The 21,511-nt window shown below is 47.4% G+C and overlaps 1 protein-coding gene across 1 annotated transcript in view; it reads left to right on the forward strand.

The window, feature by feature from the left end:
• Positions 1–21,511, forward strand: part of RNF17 (ring finger protein 17) — a 3,010,943-nt gene that overhangs the window by 1,118,689 nt on the left and 1,870,743 nt on the right. Inside the window, exon 18 of the mRNA XM_078657063.1 lies at positions 18,823–19,013. Coding sequence (XP_078513189.1) covers positions 18,823–19,013 — 191 coding nt within the window. The remainder of the gene's footprint in view (positions 1–18,822; positions 19,014–21,511) is intronic.

Consider the following 21,511-nt stretch of genomic DNA (forward strand, 5'->3'; position numbering starts at 1 on the left):
TTTGTTTGCTCTTAGGGCTCAATGCACTTTACCACCGTTAATGTGCTTGCACCCTTTTCTTTAAACATGGTAAAATTGGCTTACACTGAATTGGCAAATTGAATTTACTTGTAAGGCCCTAGAAATGTAGGTTCGAGGCATATGAGCTGCAGATTGCACACTGTGCATAGATCGCCACCTAGTGTTGGGCCCGGATGTTTGCAGTTTGTTGTTGTCCTGAAAAGTTCTTTGGAAGTCACGAGATAGGTAACTCCTCCTTAGGGCCACATTGCGCATGGGCATCGGCTCCATCCCCAGATTGTTTTTTTCCGCCATCGCGCTTGGATGTGTTTCCTGCGCTCCGGTTTGGAACAGACTTTCCTTCACCTCGCAATCCTCACCCAGTTCGACGGTATGCTTTTGATCACGCTACACATCGACGCGATTCTCTACCACTTCGAAGTCTTCGATTCGGGTCGTCGACGAAGGCCTTCGGGCCTACCTAGGCCTTTCTTTCTAGCTCATGGAAAGGATGCCATTCAAGAAATGTCCTCAATGTGGGTCGAAGTTTCCCCACACCGACTTACATGAGGTGTGCAACCTTTGCCTTTCACCGTAGCACGAGGCCAAAGACTGTTCGGCGTGTGTCTCATTCCGCTCCAAGAAAAACCTTCGGGACTGACGAGCTCAGGGAACTATAGCTCGCTCGTCAGCTTCGATCCCTGACGACATCTTCGAAGAGGGCGTCGACGTGCCAGAACACCAGCACGCCGAAGAGAGTATCGGATCCTCAGATGCCGAAGACTCCGATGTCGAGGACATCACTCCAGCTCAACGGGTCGTAAGTAAGACCGTCCACCCCAACCCTTCCTCGGCACCCTCAAAAAAGGCTTCGGTCACACCCTCACCTTCGGGCCCGGGTGCACACTGAGACACTGCTTCCCACGCCCCGCCTTCGGGTCGGCAAAGAAGCCTTCAGGCGGCTCTGGCTCGAGCCAGCCTATTCCCGGTGCCAATCCTATACCGACACCGAAGAAGCCATCTTCCTCTACCACGCTGAACGTTGCTCGGACACCTAAGCACTCTGCGCCGAAGACTGGTAGTGGCTCATCGATGCCGAAACCGCACTGGGAGCCGAGTAAACCGCCAAAGCGCCAGATTCACACGCGTCGGAGCTGAAAAAACACCCAGACCCGAAAAAACAGGTTCCGGTAAAAGACATTTCAAAAGGGCACACTCCTAAGCCAAAAGACCCGACACCAGCTACCGAGAATTTGCCCTACTCAGAAGAACAGAAAACTCTTGTAAAGGATCCTAAAACAGGACAATTAACTCTCCGCTCCAAGAAGAGACCACTTGAGGTGCCAGCACCTCCTCCCCCTCCAAAGAAGAGAGACATTGCAACCTCTCCATTAAGGGTCCCTTCTCCACCACCTCCCCATACTGTTCCTTCTCCTACACCTCCTCCACCACATCATTCACCTACACCATCTACTAATCCAGATGATGATGTACACACAGATTCTGATGACACAGGTGGGGGTGCACACGACCCAGCAGGGACCAATAGTCCCCCTCAGTCACCTAATCCATGGGATGATTACAAAACCCATGATGTGCCTTACGTCCCACAAGATGATGTATACCCTTCCAGACCTTCCCACCAGAGGACACTATGGGTTTTAACCTACTAGTCCAAAGGGCTGCTCAATATCATGGGGTGGACTTACACACCGATGCAGTGGAGGAAGATTTCCTATTAGACACTTTTGATAACACACATCGGTCTACTGCCATTTTGCCAATGCTTAAGGGTGTCATCAAACACTCAACAGAGGTTTTTAAAGATCCTGTCAGGGCTAGGGTCCTCAATCCTCGCATTGAGAAAAAATATAAAGCTGCCCCTGCAGATCCAGTTTATATTAAATGTCCAGCACAATTAGATTCTAGTAGTGCCTAATGCACGTAAACGTGCTAATTCCCAGACATCAGGTGAGGCCTCGCCACCAGACAAAGAATCTAAGCTCCTTGACGCCTCCGGCAAGCGAACAGCTGCACAAGCAGCTAACATCTGGCGCATTGCCAACACCCAAGCGTTGCTGGCAAGATTTGACCGGGCACATTACGATGAACTAGAGTCCATAATGCAGCACCTACCAGAAAAATACAAAAACAGGGCTAATGAACTTATAGAGGAAGGTACAAATATTACTAATACTTCCATTCGTTGTGCCCTAGACGCTGCAGATACCGCCTGAAGGGCAATCAATACCAGCACCCTACTACGTAGACATGCCTGGCTACGTATTTCAGGTTTTAAACCTGAGGTACAAAACTCCATCCTTAATCAGCCATTTGATGAGACACATTTATTTGGCTTAAATGTTGACGTGTCTTTAGAAAAAATGAAAAAAGACACAGATACAGCTATCTATGGGAGCCTTGCATCGGCAAGATCCCAGACGTTCCTTTCGTCGCTCATCATACAGCGGCAACACAAGAGGCTACTCCTCAGAAAGTCCCTCCACTTCCTACAAAACCCCTGGTCAATCCACATTCACTAAGGGCTACCAGAGAGGGGGTTACAGGGGCAACAACAACAAAGGCAGAGGCAAAAACAACAACTCCCGCTCTGCCTCTAACCCTACCCAATGACTTTCCTCCCCTCCCCACCACCAACATTCCACTCCTGTGGGGGGAAGACTTCAACAATTCCTGCCTGCCTGGATCAACATCACATCAGACAGGTGGGTGCGACAAATTATTCTGTCAGGTTTCTGTCTAGAACTAACCTCTACCCCCCCCAAACATACCACCCAAACAGCGTCCAGTGTCACAAGAACATCTATCACTGTTAAAGCAAGAAGTATCTCTGCTAGAAAAATGTGCAATAGAACCAGTTCCTCTGCACCAACAAAACAAGGGGGTTTACTCTCTATATTTTCTGATTCCAAAGAAGGACAGCGCTCTAAGGCCTATTTTAGACCTCAGACCGCTAAACATATACATACAGTCAGACCATTTTCACATGGTCACACTCCAACAAGTCCTTCCGTTCCTGCTGCAAAACGACTTCCTGGCTACTCTAGATCTCAAGGACGCATACTTCCACATTCCCATTTACAAGGCTCACAGGAAGTATCTCAGATTTGTAATAGACGGGCAGCACTATCAATTCAAAGTACTCCCATTCGGAGTCCCAACAGCACCAAGAGTATTCACCAAGTGCTTGGCAGTGGTGGCAGCGTATCTACGAAGACAGCACATCCATGTCTTCCCGTACCTCGACGACTGGCTCATAAAAGCCAGCTCACACAATCAATGCGTGGAACACACTCTTGCCACCATCCAACTGCTTCAAAACTTGGGGTTCACAATAAACCACACCAAGTCTCATCTACAGCCATCCAAAGTACAACAGTACCTCGGTGCCACAATAAACACCTCAACAGCGCTACCTTATCCCATTCCAGCAAGGATAGCCAGCATGCAAACTCTTCTAACAAAGTTTCAGCTACAACACTCCCTCCCAGCACGAGTGTTCATGCAACTCATAGGGATGATGGCCTCTTGCATCTTCATAGTACCCCATGCAAGACTTCAAATGCGTGCGCTACAAGAGTGCTTATCACGTCAATGGAACCAGGCTCAACGTCACTTAACAGACTTAGTGTTGGTAGACGGTCGGACTCATTGCTCTCTGCAATGGTGGAACACCAAAAACCTTTCCAAGGGACGACCATACCTAGAGCCAGTTCCTCAGATATTCTTGACTGCGGACGCATTGCTCTCTGGCTGGGGAGCCCACCTACTGCAACACACCATGCAAGGCAGGTGGACACCGCAACAAAAATTACTCCACATCAATCATCTGGAGTTACTAGCAATATTCCTAGCACTAAAAGCTTTCCAGAAGCAAGTAGCAAACAAAGCTGTGTTAGTCCGCACAGACAACATGACAGCAATGTACTAGATACAGAAGCAGGGAGGCACACACTCCCTGCAACACTCTCAACTGGCACAGGACATATGGAGGTGGGCTATACCTCAAAACATATTCCTCCTAGACCAGCATGTTCCGGGAGTACAAAATACTATAGCGATCTGTTAAGTCGTCAAACACAACAGACCCACGAGTGGGAACTTCATATGCAAGTTCTTCAGCCATTCTTTCATATGTGGGGACAACCTCACATAGACCTATTTGCCACCCACGAAAACGCAAAATGCTCAAGCTTCGCCGCCAGATATCCACACCCACTGTCAAAAGGCAATGCGATATGGATGAATTGGTCAAACAGATTTGCGTACGCTTTTCCACCTCTACCACTCATGCCACTGGTAGTACGCAAACTACAGCAGCATTCTCTGACCCTCATCCTAGTTGCTCCAATGAGGCCAGACAACCGTGGTACACCACACTGCTACAACTGTCTGTAGTACCGCACCAAAAACTGCACCTGTCTCCACACCTCTTAACACAGAACCGTGGAGAGATCAGACACCCGGACCCAGCTCAGCTCAACCTTGCGATCTGGCTCCTGAAGTCCTAGAATTTGGATATCTGAACCTACCTCCAGACTGCATGAATGTCATTAAAGAAGCTAGACGTCCAAACGATTTGTGATATATTGTCACAACAACAATATTGATCCCCTAGATGTGTGTATTCAACACATCATAGGATACTTACTGCATCTCCAAAGATGTAACTTAGCCTATACGTCTATTACACTACATCTTGCTGCAATAGCAGCATATCTGCAAAACAGACAACATCTATCTCTGTTCAGAGTGCCTGCCATTAAAACCTTTATGGAAGGCCTTTAAAGAATTTCTCCCAGAGTACCATCTTCACCTGTGTGGAATTTAAACGTTGTTCTCACACGGTTAATGGGACCTCCCTTCGAACCCTTACACAGATGTGAATTACAATTTTTAACATGGAAAGTTGCTTTCCTAGTAGCTATTACTTCTCTGGGGGGAGTTAGTGAACTACAAGCACTAACCATTCAAGAACCCTTCTTGCAAATGCATCAAAATAAGGTAGTTCTACGTACTAATCCAAAATTCCTGCCCAAAGTCTTTTCTCCATTCCATCTCAATCAATCTGTTAAACTGCCCATTTTCTTCTCGCAACCACAGTCAGTAGCAGAAAGAGCTCTTCACACATTAGATGTCAAAAGAGCATTGCTATGCTACATAGAAAGGACACAACCTTTTCGTAAGACAAAACAACTTTTTGTGTCTTTCTCACCACCACACAAGGGTAATCCCATTTCAAAATCTGGGATAGCTAGATGGATTGTCAAATGCATACAGATTTGTTACCACAAGCTAAACGTACGTTATCTGTTTCTCCTAAAGCTCACTCTACAAGACAAATAGGGGCTTCAATGGCATTTTTAGGGAACATTCCCCTAGATGACATCTGCAGAGCAGCTACATGGTCTACACTGCACACATTCACAAAACACTATTGTGTAGATGTGCAAACAAAACAACAAGCTAATGTGGGCCAGGGTGTTCCCAAAACATTATTCCAAACTACTGCAACAGATAGGGGTGGTCGCCGCTAAGAGTGGGTACTGCTATATAATCTATGCACAGTGTGCAATCTGCAGCTCATATGCCTCGAACGGAAAATGCTACTTACCAGTATGCATCTGCATGTAGAGCTGCAGAGTTGCACACGGCCACCCGCCTCCCCGGCTACCCTTGTCTGTTCCTGTATTATCTTAATTAGATACAAATTACATGGGCATCCTTCCTTTTCTTGCAAAGCTCCATCATTTCCCTAATGGCGAATGTAGGAGAGTAGGGTCTGCAATCCTATGATCACCCAGATTTTTGCTTTTTGCTTCACTGGTTTACGACTTTCCCTGGCTGTGGGCCTGCTAATCAGACCCACAGCCTAGCTCTCTACTCCAAATTGTACCCAGGTACTGAATTGGCACTGGGCCCTCTCCAAGTCCCTGTACCCAGGGCTGAGGTGCACCCAGAAGTCTCCCAGGGGCTGCAGCATGTATTATGCCACCCCTGGGCTGACTAACTAAAATCAGACACAACTGGCTGCTTGACAGCTGGGGCAAGGTGGTGTAAACACCCTTTGCTTTAGATATAGTATTCCTTTATCTAAACCTAAAATGGACACATATATTCCTATCAGTCACTCCTATGGCAGGCCTTAACAATACTGAAGGCAGAGTGCATGGAATCATGTGAAATGGTGCTCTGGCATGAGCTGAGCCCGTTTGCAGCTTGCGGAACCAAGTCCTAATAGCTGTTCCATGATAACGCTATACCATATACTCTTAAGTGTATTATGTACCTCGCGGTCATATGCTAACTTTGGTATAACATTATCAAAACATGTCGAGTAAGGTGTCATACGAATTGGAATACTAACCCCACGCCAATTCTGGCGACGGGGTTAGCATTCCACCCTTCTAGAGGGACACGACATGTTGGTAACCTGTAACCCCGGTTAAAGTCAGACATAGCCTCAGCTCCATAAGATGGATGCTGCCACCGAGACACAAGTCTGCCCTCCTGCTGCTGGGAGTCCTCCCAGCCCAGGAGGCAAGGACAAAGGGTGTCCTGCCAGGGGCGGTGTCAGCACCGTCCCAGACAGGATTTTGTGTATCCTAGGTAGGCAGGGCTTTAGAGGAAGGTGACTGCAAGTGGCACCCCGGTGCTCACTATGCATAGGCCGGCTTGAACCAGTTCCAGGGGCACTCCAGCCCCTGATCTGGGGAAAGCCCGCCAAAGGAGAGGGGTGTAACCACCCCCCTCCTAGTCCCACCCATAGGGCAGGACTTAGTCGCGTGCCAGCCCCTTTTTTGCAGGATAAAGGTAGGAACTGGCCCCCTTCCAAATTAGATCAATCTTTGAATCCTGAACCGACTTTCTACGAGAGGAACTCAAGACTCTTCCTAAGATTTCTCCCTTGTGACTAAGGAGTAGTCACCCTGCAGCAGCAGGCACCAACCAAGCCTCGCGGTCTGCTGTAAGTCTCTCCTCCGGATCAAGACTGCCCAGCTCGACGAGAACCGGCTTCCCTGGCACCTCTGACCTCAACCTGCATCATCAGCCCAGCTGTGATCCGTGGGTGTGACGAGACCTCGAGGGACCGGCCATCTTTGAAGACTGCACGACGCTTGTCCAGCACGACCACCGAGTGACCCTCGACTGAGTGCTTTGGGGTAAGAGAAGCCCCGACCCTGAGCAGCTCCAGCACCGAAGTTCAGCCCCCCTGCATCCACGAGATCTGCGTGGGGCCCTTCTGCTCTTTGCTGCTCACCGCGTTGTCCAGGTCACTTGCCCGTTGGCTAGTGGCCCTCTTACGACGCTTCACGACGACAAACACCGCTGGGCTGGTTGCTCCAGACTAGCCCTTGCTCCCCTCCAAAAGAGGAGCACCCTGGACCCTCCTGGTCCACTCCAGACTCCATTTCAAGTCCACCGCGTGGGCTTGCATTTGCCAAGACTTGTTGCCCCAATCCTGGGTCCAGCGACGTCGACAGCAGAGACCTTCGTGGGACAGCTCGCACCTCCATCCTGGTCGCCGACAACGCCTCCTGGTCCGAGAGACTGCAGAGCCCAGCAGCGCCCACTCACCTGGTCGAGGTGACTTCGTCCGGTGCCATCCTGGTGCCCACCTAAATCACTGGCTAGTGATTCAGAACTTGGTCTCCTCTGCTTACAGGTCTTCTTCTTCCCTGATCCAGGCTTGGATCACCACGAACTTCTAAACTGGCCGCCTGCCAGCAACTTCTTTCTTCAGGCTCCTGGTTCTTCAACAAGGGTTTCCGACGCAACTTGAACCCTATGCAGCCGCAGCCCCTGGGCTAGGTAAGTACTCCGGTGCTCCAGCATAGTCCAACACCCTAAGTGTTCGGATCCACTCTTGTTTTCGACCCACCTAGTCGGGTTCGCCCGAGAACCGTAACTTTGTGATTGCTAGTATCCATAGACTCGTTCCCGCATTACGTGTGAGAGTTCCCACTCTGCACACGGCGTCCCTAGGCCTCCTGCTTCTAATCCAAGGGTTCAGCATTGTAGGCCTAGCGTTTCTACAGTCTAGAAAAGTATTACTTACCTGCTAGTAATTTCGCATTCCACTTCTTGTGTATATGGTTTTTCGTGCCCCTCGGGCATTTGTGTATATTGTGCGACTTTCAGTATTTCTTTAAGAGTTTTGTTGTGTGCTTAGCTCCCTGTCTCATAAAGAGCCAGGGTAGTCCTGTTATAAATAAATATACTTTATTTTTGATAACAACTTGTGTGGTGTCCTTTCACTTGGTGTTCAAGGGGTAATGTGATGGTAAAACAGCTGGCTTAACACGCCCTCTAGAGTCTTAGCCTTAGACTGCTCGTATCCATGCTACTAGGATAGCTGGTCTATCAGGTTGACTTACAACCAATCATCAATAAGGGTTGTCTGGACTGATACATAGTGATCACTAGAATAGTGAGCACTGCATATCAGGCCAACTTCTCACAGCGAAAAACAATCTGGGGATGGAGCGGATGACCATGCGCAATGTGGTCCTAAGGAGGAGTCCCCTATCTCGTGACTTCCAAAGAACTTTTCAGGACAACAACAAACTGCAAACATCCGGGCCCAACACTAGGTGGCGATCTATGCACAGTGTGCAACTCTGCAGCTCTACATGCCAAGAACAGATGCATACTGGTAAGTAGCATTTTCCTTCTAAATGTACCCAGGGACTGTGAATTAAATGCTGCTAGTCGGCCTGCAACACTTATTGTGCCACCCACGTAAGTAGCCTATTTAAATATGTGTCAAGGCCAGGGCTTGTCATTGCAGTCTGCCTGTGCAGTTGTAAAACTACCATTTTGACCTGGCAAAAGGAACATTTTGCCAGGCCTAAAAATATTCCCTTTTACTATACATGTCACCAGGATGTCACCACTAGCGCAAGCCCTTTTCATAAGGCAGGGTGCAGTATGCAGAGTGCAGTGTATTTAAATGGTTTGGCATATACTTTTAAGTTTTATATTATCGTCCCATCGCCTCTCTGCCGTTTCCAGCTAAGATCTTTGAATCGGTCATGAATAAACAACTATCTGACTACATTCATATTAATGACCTGTTAGATGAAACCCAATTCGGTTTCCGGCAAGGTCACGGAACAGAGACTGCCCTGATCAAAGCGGCTGATGAAATCAGGGCCACAATGGATAAGGGTGGACAGGCTGTCTTGATTCTGTTGGACCTGTCGGCGGCTTTCGACACGGTCGATCATGTAACTCTGATCGGCCGTGTCGAGGCCATCGGCATTAAACATAGAGCTAGGGACCTCATTGCATCATTCTTGGCTGATCGTAGACAAGCTGTCAAGTTGGGCACTTTTACTTCACCTACCTTCAGCCTTCCCTGTGGAGTGCCTCAGGGTTCCTCGCTAAGTCCGACCCTTTTCAATATCTATGTTTCGGACTTAGCGAGGGTAATAAAAGAGTATAACATCAATTTGACAACATATGCTGACGATACTCAGTTGGTGTTATCTATACACAAAGACGGACCCACGGTCGCAGCAAATTTTAAGAATGGTATGAGGGCCATTAGCAGTTGGATGGCTTCCAACTGCTTAAAACTTAATTCATCCAAGACGGAGGTTATGCTGTTTGGAAATATTCAACCTTTGTGGTCCCCTTCATGGTGGCCTGAGGAACTGGGAACTCCACCTCAACCTGCTAGTAAAGTCAGAAATTTGGGAGTGATATTTGACAACAAGCTCCTGTTCCATCATCATGCGAATGCGGTAGTTTCATCTTCCTTTAACATCTTAAGGAAAATAAAGAAACTTTTACCGTATCTTCCCATAGCTTTGGGAAAAACACTTATTTCCACACTGGTGTTCTCTCGCACTGACTACTGCAATGCCCTCTTCCTCAATGCTCAAAAAAAGGTTATTTCCAAACTGCAACTAGTACAAAATGCCTCCGCCAGAGTGCTATTGGGCATTCCCAAATACAGCTCTGTTTCTCGACACCTAGACCAACTGCACTGGCTTCCAGTCAGAAGTCGTACGAAGTTTAAGACCCTTTGCATTGTCTATAAGGCAATAAACAACACGGGCCCTAGATTTCTGAGGAGTTCCTTTAAACCTTTGGCAACCCCTAGAACGTTACGCTCTAACACGGCTCACATGCTTCAGATTCCTAGAACAAGGAAAGTGACTTGGGGAGATAGATGTTTCACCATAGCAGCTGCGAAATTGTGGAACTCCCTTCCCCTTAATATAAAGATTAGTCCATCATTGATTGTCTTCAGAAAGCAGCTAAAGACTTGGCTGTTTTCCCAATGACATCTTTTATACATCACTTTTATTCATTGTCTCAACGCTTAATCACTGGCTAATTAGATTTTAGTTCTTAGCGCCGAGACACCCATGGGTAATTGCAGCGCTTTAAAAATTGCAAAAAATAAATAAATAAATAAATAAATAAATATGTCCCGCAATAGGCAAGGCTCAATTGCTACCCTTGTTCTTTGTCTGATTCTTGAATTTTTTACAATCCCATGATGACTTCAGTGATGTACAGGCGACATTGATGGCAGCACCCACACTCTGAAAAGTGTGCCAGTGCCACTGGCCTGGGTGCCTTTGTGTGAATATTTCATGCTTGCTGGCTAGGGTCCCATGTGAGACATTTCCATGTCTTCTGGCAGTGGCAGCCTGGGTGCTTATGTGTGACGTTTCCATGCTTTCTGGCCTGGGTGCTTAGGTGTGACGTTTTCATGCTTTCTGGCCTGGTGTGACCAGGCCTGGGTCAGTGCCTAGGTGCTGTAAAATTCACCATTTTGGTCTGTCATTTTCCAAACTTTTCTTGGGGGGAGACACCCCAAACCCCCCCAAGTAGTTGACGAACTCGCTCGCTACAAGCCTGATGGGGGCTGGTTGGGCAAAGTTTGCCAGGGTTGCTTTCAGTTCACAGTCCGGCCCTGCAGCTGGCAGTAAGCCCCTGGGCTATGATGGGCCCCCACAGAGGATAATTTGATTTAAACAAATCTACGGGGACCCCCATCTGGTCCAGGGCCTTCCCTCCCTGACTTTTAGTGAGTGCCCGCTCCACTTCATCTAGAGTGAACAACAGGTCAGAGTAATGATGAGGTAGGTTCAAGTTGTAATCTTCCTGAACATTACTACCTGTCATGTCAGGATTTCTTTCGCCGTTATATACTCTTGAAAAGCGTTCAATCAATTGATCCTCACTAATAGCTATTTCAATGGTTGGGCCAGCCTCACATGAGAGAAAATGTGTTTTGACAGCCTTCCAAACTGCCAAACTATTGTTCGCCACTGAGGCCATGTGTAATACCTCCCAAGCCTTCTTCTTCAAGGTGTTTTTCCTACCCTTAGTTACTTGTTTGTATTCCCATCTGGCAGTCCTCAGATCGACCAGGTTTCTTGGGGATTTGTGTAACTCCCTTTTTAGGTGCGAATATGCTGGAGTACACCTGGAGTCAGACCATCCACTCACATGTTGGTTACTATTTTTACGCGTGAGGAGGGATTCTTTTATAGTTTTGAATATCACCAAGAATGAGGCAAAAATAGTATCTGTGGTGGCTGTTTCGGACAAACATGTCTCAATGGCAAATTTACATCTAGCCACCACTGTCTTAATTATCGCTACCTGATCTACCATGGACCAGCTCAGAGAAAAACCATTTACACTCCCAATAGCTATCTTTTCTAACAACTGGTCATTTGTGCTTGATTTAACCATTTAACTGAGGCTATTATAATTGACAAGCACAAAGGAAAGTGATCGCTAAGGGAGTTCTCTGAGACATAAAATGAATAGAGACCATGCGCATAGTTACTTGACAATAAAACCTAGTCTATGGCAGAAAATAGGCCCCTACCTCTAAAACTCCAGGGCATAGAGACAGGTACTGGGTACAAATAGTTGACAAAACCCAAATCAAGGGAAAAAAATAATCCATTAAGTTGCTCCCCTAAGGCAGAATGCTGAAAATGGGATGAACATACCCCCCCCCCCCTTCAATTAAGATCCCACATAAGTTGTCCTCTGCGTCGTTGGCACATAGCTCACAATTAAAATCACCTGCCAGTAGTATTGTCATATCTTTCGCCTTACTTTTACCAGCAGATTTCAACAGTTTTGTAATATTCTTTATAACAGTTCCTACTTCTGCTTGGGGGATGTTATTATAAAAATTAGTTAGGACTATGCAGTGTATTACTTCTATATCCAATATAAGTATTTGATAATACTTAGCACACATAGTTATTTCCTTTATCTTCAAAGCACTCAATATATAGGTGCAAGACCACCCTTGGCCCTCCCACTCAGGCCATCTATTGCTAGGGTATGGTAGGTCCTATACCCATTCATATGGATCGCCTCTTTCGACCATGTTTCTAGAAAACCTAAAATATCAATTTGTAAAACAAAATCCCACCACAAGTGGTTGCCTAACTTGGAACGGATACCTGCAATGTTCCAAGAAGCAATATGACAAAAAGCTGATTTGCCACTATCTAAGGCAATAGTAGGAATTGCTGTCCCCAGTGGATCCTCAGCAACATCACAGTGTGACTGAAATAAGTTTGGACAGCTTACAGGGTTAGGAAGTATTTCCGCAGTTCAAGCTCTCGTGCCTGAATCCTCATCCCTGTGGCAACCATTAATGGGGCTAAAAGGGCAGTCATTTCCTACCCGGGTCAGTCAGGGCTTACTCTTCCTTTGGAACAGCCTAGTACGGGGTTGGGTTGGACATGTGTCCCAAAGCCAGTCAGTCAACGTCTTCCTGTAGGTTCAAAGCATCAAAGCGATTACTCACTGGAGCCCGTAATCTAAACTCCCTATTCCCTATAAAATCTCCTCCTTCAAATGGGGGCCAACAAAATTTAAAGTACGTTGGTGGTTGGTAAAATTAACCAAGAGGGAGAATATTTATGTCGTTAGAGTTGACTGACCCAGTGCTTCTCCTATCCAGAATTGCACGCACCAGAGTTGGCAAACCAAAAGTTAGCACAACACAATCACCACGTAAAGTTTTTGCCGAGGGACCCACCCACCCTATTCTTCGTACCATTTTGAATTCTGAGAAGAGGGTATTCCAGTCCTTAAACCAAAGAAGTGTAATGACTTGTTCTTCAGGGTCGACCAGTGTTCAAAGGCATTATGTGGTAAAAGAGGTACATTTGTCAAGATAACCGTTTACAGGGTTGCTTCAGGGGGCAAATTTAGATTTTGTGTTAATTTCGTTGGCCTGCCTCGATGATCTTGGCTATTTATATCTCTCTCTAAATCTTCTTCTTCATTCTGTCCCGGCGGCTTAGCGCCTGTAGGAGAGTGGGGTCTGCAATCCCATGGCCACCCCAGATTTTTGCTTTTTGCTTCACTGGTTTACGACTTCCCCTGGCTGTGGGCCTGCTAATCAGACCACAGCCTAGCTGTTCTCTCTCTAAATTACAACCATGTACCTTAGGTGCATTTTACCAATTGGTACTGGGCCACCTTATCAGTCCCTGTACAGCATACCTTAGGTATCCAGGGCATAGGTGTACCCAGGGCCTACCAGGGGCTGAAGCATGTATTATGCCACCCCTGGCTGGCCACCCAAACAGACACAACTGGCTGCACGACAGCTGGGGCAAGGTGGTGTAAACACCCTTTGCTTTAGATATAGTATTCCTATATCTAACCCTAAAATGGACACATGTATTCCTATCAGTCACTCCTATGGCAGGCCTTATCAATCCTGAAGGCAGAGTGCTTGGAATTATGTGAGATGGTGCTCTGGCATGAGCTGAGCCCATTTGCAGCTTGCGGAACCAAGTCCTGATAGCTGTTCCATGATAACGCTATACCATATACTCTTAAGTGCATTATAATCCTTGCGGTTAAATGCTAACTTTAGTATAGCATTATCAAAACATGTCGAGTAAGGTGTCATACGAATTGGAATACTAACCCCTCGCCAATTCTGGCGACGGAGTTAGCATTCCACCCTTCTAGAGGGACACGACATGTATGTAACTGTGAACCCCGGTTAAAAGTCAGACACAGCCTCAGCTCCACAAAATGGATGCTGCCACCGAGACACAAGTCTGCCCTCCTGCTGCTGGGAGTCCTTCCAGCAACGGAGGCCTGGACAAAGGGTTTCCTGTCAGGGGCGGTGCTAGCACCATCCCAGACAGGATTTTGTGTATCCCAGGTAGGCAAAGCTGAAAGGAAGGTGACTGCAAGTGGCACCCTGGTGCTCACTGTGCATATGCCGGCTCAAACCAGTTCCTGGGGCACACCAGCCCCTGAGCTGGGGAGAGACCGGACAAAGGAGAGGGGTGTAACCACCCCCCTCCTGGTCCCACCCACAGGGCAGGACTTAGTCGCGTGCCAGCCCCTTTTCTTAGGATAAAGGTAGGAGCAGGCCCCCTTCCCAAATTAGATAATCTTGAATCTTGAACTACATTCCACGAAAGGAACTCTTGACTTTCTCTGAAGACTCTCCCTTGTGGCTAAGGAGTAGCCACCCTGCACCAGCAGGCACCATCGAAGCTCTTGCGGTTTGCTGCACGTCCATCCTCCGGATCAAGACTGCCCAGCTCGACGAGACCCGGATTCCCTGCCATCTCTGACCTCTACCTACATCATCCAGCCCAGCTGAGATTCGTGGGTGTGACGAGACCCGTGGGACCGGCCATCTTCAAGACCTGCACGACGCTTCATCAGCACGACCCCCGAGAGACCCTCGAGTAAGTGCATTGGGGTTTGAGAAGCCCTAACCCTAAGCAGCTCCAGCACCGAAGTCCAGCCTTCCAGCATCCACGAGATCTGCGTGGGGCCCTTCTGCTTCTTTGCTGCTTGCCACGTTGTCCGGTCACTTGCCCGTTGGCTAGTGACCCTCTTGACGACGTACCACGACGTTTTCACTGCTGGTCTAGGTCCCCTAGACTGGCCCTTGCTTCCTGTCCAACAAGAAGTGCCCTGGACCCTCCTGGTCCACTCCAGACGCCATCTTGACTCCACCGCGTGGGCTTGCCTTTGCCATGGTTTGTTGCTCAAATCCTGAGTCCAGCATCGCCGACAGCCGACAGCCTCGTGGGACAGCTCGCACCTCCAGCCTGGACGCCGACAACGCCTCCTAGCCCGTGTGACTGCAGAGTCCAGCGTCGCCCACTCACCTGGTCGAGGTGACTTCATCCGGTGCCCTCCTGGTGCCCACATAATCACTGGCTAGTGATTAAGAACTGAGTCCCCTCTGCTTTCAGGTCGTCTCCTTCACTGATCCAGCCTTGGATCACACCAAACTTCTTCACTGGTCGCCTGCCAGCAACTTCTTCTTTCAGGCTCCATAGACTTCAACGAGGATTCCCGACGTCTTTTGAACCCTATGCAGCCGCGGCCCCTGGGCTAGGTAATTTGAGTAATTCGGTACTCCAGCACAGGTTCACTATCCAAGTGTCCAGATCCTTTGTCGTTTTCAGTCTACCTAGTCGGATTCGTCCGGAAACAGTAACTTTAGAAACGCTAGCATCCATAGACTTCTTCCCGCATCCCGCGTGAGAGTGCACACTCTGCACCCGATCTCCCTAGGCCTCCTGCTCCTAACCTTAGGGTTCAGTGGTGTAGTCCTAGCGATCCTGAAGCCTCTGGATCTCGTTACTTACCTGCTAGTAGTTCGCATTCCACTTTTTGTGTATATGGTTTTTCGTGCCCCTCGGGCATTTGTGTAAATTGTGCAACTTGAAGTATTTTCTTAAGAGTTTTGTATTGTGCTTAGCTCCCTGACTCATAAAGAGTTCAGGGTAGTCTTGTTATAAATAAATATCCTTTATTTTCATAACCACTTGTGTGGTGTCCTTTCACTTGGTGTTCAAGGGGTATATGTGATGGTAAAACAGCTGGCTTAACACGCCCTCTAGAGTTTAGCCTGAAGACTGCTCGTGTCCATGCTACTAGGATAGCTGGTCTAATAAGGTTGACTTACAACCAATCATCAATAAGGGTTGTTTGGTATGATACAAAGTGATCACTAGAATAGTGAGCACTATATATCAGGCCAACTTCTCACAGCGCCTAATACTCCACTTTCTGTATTAGCTGCATTACTAAGTTCTACTATTGGAGGTCCTGTTTTAGGGAGGAGATGCCCAGTTTGAATAGGAATATGAGAAGTACTAGGAGTAATATCAGTAGGAAACCTGATTTGCACTTGCCTAGATTCAGAAGCGCTTACAACTTGACTGTCCTCCCTACCCTTCACCCTCTTATTTGGCGGACCTGGGTTGGACTTCGAATTAGCAACCGATGGGACCGAAGATTTACGGCTTACCATCTCCTCCACCTTGGTCAGCCTAGTATCTACCATTGATATTTTTTGTAGAAATTGATCCAGTAATACTGTTATCATTGTCACCAATCTACCCCAGAAGTTCTCCTCTTGAATGCTGCCCACAATCTTCCCTGTCACCGTAAGTGGGGTATTATTATTAGCATTGGAGGGGCCTTTGTTAGGTTCTCTTGCGTCTGTGGTGGTTCTCAATTTCTTCCCATATGTTCTTTTCACAGGTTTATACTGTTTGCATGGTCCTCGACTTTCTTTTTTTTGGAGGTGGTTCAGCAATATGATCTCTACTTGCTTTGGCTTTCTGGCCTCTAGTACTGACTTTAGACCTAGCAGGTCTATGCTCTATGCCAGACGAGAGAATACAAGGAAAATCCTCTATCACGAACTCTGGATCATGTCGTTGTAGCGGGCTAGTTTGAGGAGAAACTGCCTCATGAGTGGTCATTACACTAGATTCAACAAGTACTGGAGTTAAGGAGAGTCTATTCTGGAAAGGGAGGGGTTTGAGTGATAGCCTGCGTTCAGTGAGTTGAATCTCCTTAATTAAGATCGATTCTTCCCTCTGTAAAAAAGCGTCAAGAGTCCTGCTTAGTCATTGCGGGAATATATGATCACAAGTATATAAGGTAATATATAACAATGTCAATACCAAGCTTTTACCGCTGGCGTCGTGTGAAAGTCCCGTAACCAGGTTCTCAGGGGGGTGGCCCAGCCTGGCCTCCAAAGGTCTTGGACGGGCGCAGATGGGCCAGCCCTTGGCTCGTAAGCGTCCCGTGCTGTGGGAGCCCTGTGCATTACTTAAGCGCCTCCCGGCGCTATGCTTCTGCGTGGGCGGAGTTTGTGCTGCTGGGTCTTGTGGTCCCCGGCCGGCGTCCTCTCTCGCGGCCGGGACCGGCGCGCCCAAATGCCCAGATGACTCTTGGTGGTGGCGACAACAGAGAACAACAGGCACCAGGTAAGTTTGCGGCTCCCGCGCTGCAGGAGCCCTGTGCACTACTTAAGTGCCTCCCGGCGTTCCGCTTCTGTGTGTGTGCCGCTGGGGCTGCTGGGCCTTGTTGGCCCCGGCCAGCGTGCTCTCTCGCTACTGGGACGCCCAAATGCCCCGATGACTCTCTTGGCGGTGGCAGCAACAAAGAACAGGCACCATAAATTTGCGGCTCCCGCGCTGCGGGAGCCCTGTGCACTACTTAAGCGCCTCCCGGCGCTCCCCTTCTGCGTGGGCGCTGTGTGTTTCGCTGGGGCTGCTGGGCCTTGTGGTCCTCAGCCAGCGTCATCTCTCGGGACCGGGACGCCCAGATGACTCTCTTGGCGGTAGCGGGTTGGCGGCAACAAAGAACAGGCACCAGGTCAGTTTGCAGCTCCCGCGCTGCGGGAGCACTGTGCACTACTTAAGCGCCTCCCGGCGCTCCGCTTCTGCTTGGACGGCGTGTGTGCCCCTGGGGCTGCTGGGCCTAGTGGTCCCCGGCCGGCGTCCTCTCTCGCGGCCGGGATGCCCAAATGCCCAGATGACTCTCTTGGCGGTGGCGGCGGCGGCAACAAAGAACAGGCAAGTTTGCGACTCAAAGAACTTAGCTGATAACCCAGCAATATTCCACAACAGTAGCTTCAAGCCCCTAAGATTCGCTGCCGAGATGGCTGTTGTTGAGTTGGTGGACTTGGAAAAAGTGGTTGACTCAGTGGTAGTCAATGGAGGAGTAGGGGTCAACATGAGTAGTGAGGATGGATCAAGCTTACCCAGTCAAACACACTGCTCTAAACTACTCTAAGGAACAAAACGATTTGTGAGACCCAAGAATGACTGCCTTGTAACTATCAGGTTTCTATCAAAGGCACCAGGCATCTGGCACACATTGGGCCTAAGGGCGCCACAAGACCTCTCAGGCTTGTATAACAAAAAATATTTTCAAAAACAAAATGAGGGCTCAGATACCAGGTGGGTCAAAAAGCCTGAATGCAGAATAGGAGACCAGAACGTGTGCCACAATCGAAGGACTATTAAAATGTACCACAGCACTTTCAACCACCAACCCACTCAGCTGACTCTTCTTTGATAATTAATTTGTAATGAGAGGGTATTCTTTGAAGAGTTGTCTATTTGCTTTTGCTAATTATCTTTATAGAGGATAAAATCTTCCTGCCAGTTAAAAAGTAATCCTGTAGCCTCTTAAACTCTTTTTGCAGTATCTAAAATTTCTTTTTCTCTGAATGATTTGTGTTTGTTTGATCTTTGCTGCTTGGGAATATAATCTGCGCTAAGGTAAACAGGCACCTACCAAACTAGGATTTTACTTCAGGTTCCTTTGGAACTACTGGAGGTGTCCCAACACGTGATAACTATGTTTTAAGGTTTTCTTGTTTTAATAAGGGACTGAAGTTACTTTCATAAGCTTTTGAAACTGTATTTTTCCAGGTCTTTAACAAAATGTTTATTTGATTGCTTGAATATAAAAAGTTCCAGAACTTTTTTTTGTTTTATGCATGTTTAGGTAATTGGCTGGAAAGAGGAAGTAAAAGAAGAGTTTCTGAAAATGGTAAATAACAAAGCAGTTCTAATGAAAGTTTTCAAAGAAGAAAATGGAAAACTTATTGTAGATTTGAAAAAACCAAGAACCAACAAAATCACTAGCGACATGCCTGTCTCCCTTAGGGATGCATTAGTTTTCACTGAGCTAGCAAGGTAAGGTTCATGCACTTATTTTATATGTTGTGTGACCAAATTGTTTTGAAGCATAGTATCTAAGCATTAAGATACTGCTAACAAAATGTAATTGGTTTCCTTTGTGCTACTTTGCCAAGCAATTTATCACAGTTCGTTTTGCCAAGTAGGTACGGAGTTGTGTTGAATAGAACTTAGGTGCTAAAGATGTAATTTATTAGAACCCTTCTTTAGTCTTCCTGCTTTACCCACAAAGAGTGCCATTAATCTGTCTTTATAAGTGTGAGCATGACCCTCCATACTAGTAGAAAAATGTGTTGTCAGAAGCCGTCTGGTATTCATCCAGTCCAAGCAGATTGTAATAGAATTCGACACTTGATTTTAAGCTCAAACATTACATTCATATGTGAATGGTGCTATGTTAGCACATCATAGCATTATTCCTCCTTATAACTATGTATTTTTAAAAATTTACTTTTTATTTCACCCTTTCCTATCATTCAACTGCATGACTTGCTCCCATCTTGACCCACCGCATCACATTCTCATGACAACTATCCCTTAGCAACTCTCTCTCATCTTCTGATGCTTCAGAAACTTGAAATCGAGGTGGACTTAAGAAATTAGAGGATGTTAGCTCCCCTTCGTCCTCTTCTCGTCCTTCTCTCTTTTTATATGAAGCTTGAATGCAGTTAGCCAAGCCTGCACATTTTACACCACAGTTCGTTACTAGGATGACGTGGTCTGGCCTTCGCTAAAGTTCTTCCCGGAACGATTTGCAAGTGTCTTCTCAGGTGAACCAAATCTGTTAGGTTCAGGTCATGGCGGGGGCAGTCCTCAGGGCTGATGTTGCAATGTCATCTTAGTGAAAGACAGAATGCACCACAAGTTCTTTACATTGCTACTGAACTAGGTCATCTGTGACATTCTCCAATGAAGCTGCGGGGACAAAGTTTTCTCATTGCTCTTCCCATCAATACTACATGTTTGGAGAGTCCTGTTCTAATGCAGAGTGCTTCAAATCCTCATGAGTACCAAGGGGAATGCACCTGGCTAATTGAGAGACATAGACTTGCATGCCTTAGTTAATTTTGCCTTGATCATCTAATTTTCCCTATCTAAAATACCAGAGGCTTCAAGTCCGGAGCTGTACTTTAATATTTGATCGATCCCTAAGGTTGTACATAGTAGCTGCATCACTTTGCTCTTGAAGGGATTCCCTTGATCTGATTCAAATCTACTGCCATTCCAAATTGTGGTATCAATTCCCACAGAAGCAGCTTGGCTACTGTCAGACTATCACATCTCTTGGTGGGTTAGGTCTCAACTCAACAGGGAAAATACGCACACCACAACTAATATATACCTCAGTTGGTTACATAGAGGCATTTCCAAAAAGTTCATCTGGGGACAGTTTTAAGGGACATTGGATCTTCCTGTATGACTCCTTTTTTTTTTTTTTTTTGCAGAGTTTTATATAGCGCGAACTAGACCCAAACCGAATCAGGTATCAGAGCGCTTTACATATTTTCCAGTTACGTTACATGAGGAAACACTTTCATTTTAGGCACGGGGAGATTAAGTGATTTGCCCAAAATCACAGGAGGTTTTGGCGTAGTTACCGAGACTCGAACCCAGATTCCGAGGTCGAGCGCCCTAGCCGTTAGGCCAACTCCTTGTCACTACAACTCCCTATCCCACATTCTGTCTTTGGCATGTCGTACAGCACCGACAAGAATTTTTGGCTATTATTTTAAGGTGAGGATTGTACCAATATCGCTTGACAGTCTAGAATATTCCATCTTGATCTACATGGGTCAGCCCATTCCGCTAATTGTGCTGAAGTTACATAGCCCAGGTAGGACACTCTCAGAACTTTGCTCAGATTACAGATGGCATAGGCTGCTCTTCAAATGCCACGTTGGTCTCTCAAACAGAAGCCATCAACAATGTATGATCAGATTCAGTTAAGGACACCTCGAATCTGAAAGAGAGACGTTAGTATTATATTCCTTACCTTAGAATATCCCCAGGCGTCAGACTGGATCCGGAAATTTTTGCGTAGCAGTACCCTTGTGCGTCGGTAGGCGTCGTCTGCGGCTCCGCGTCCGTCGTCGGCGTCGTGGGCGCCGTGATGACGTCGTCGGAGTACTTAGACGCCGCCTCCGCGTGCTGACGTCAGTTCTTCTTTTTTCCGCGCCAGCAAGTGCAGATCTGGAAAAAGCAGTAACCCTAGTCATTTTTTGACTAACTTTTTTGATAATTTTTGATTGCTTTTCGAAGTCTCTCGACTCCGAACGGTGCCGTAGGGATGCCCGGCTTCAAGCACTGTGACGATTGCGACCGTCTGATGTCGGTCACGGATCCTCACCGCGTGTGTTTATCTTGTTTGGGCGTCGACGACAAGGCCTGCTCCGACTGCCGGGCCCTCTCCTCGAAAGCCAGGCGGGAGCGGTCCCGTAGGCGCCTCGAACTCCGGCAGTCGGTCCTGCGCCGTGAGAGGTCCCGATCCCATGGGA

This window comes from Lissotriton helveticus, chromosome 8 (genome assembly GCF_964261635.1).
Source record: "Lissotriton helveticus chromosome 8, aLisHel1.1, whole genome shotgun sequence".
Classification (NCBI taxonomy): Eukaryota; Metazoa; Chordata; class Amphibia; order Caudata; family Salamandridae; genus Lissotriton; species Lissotriton helveticus.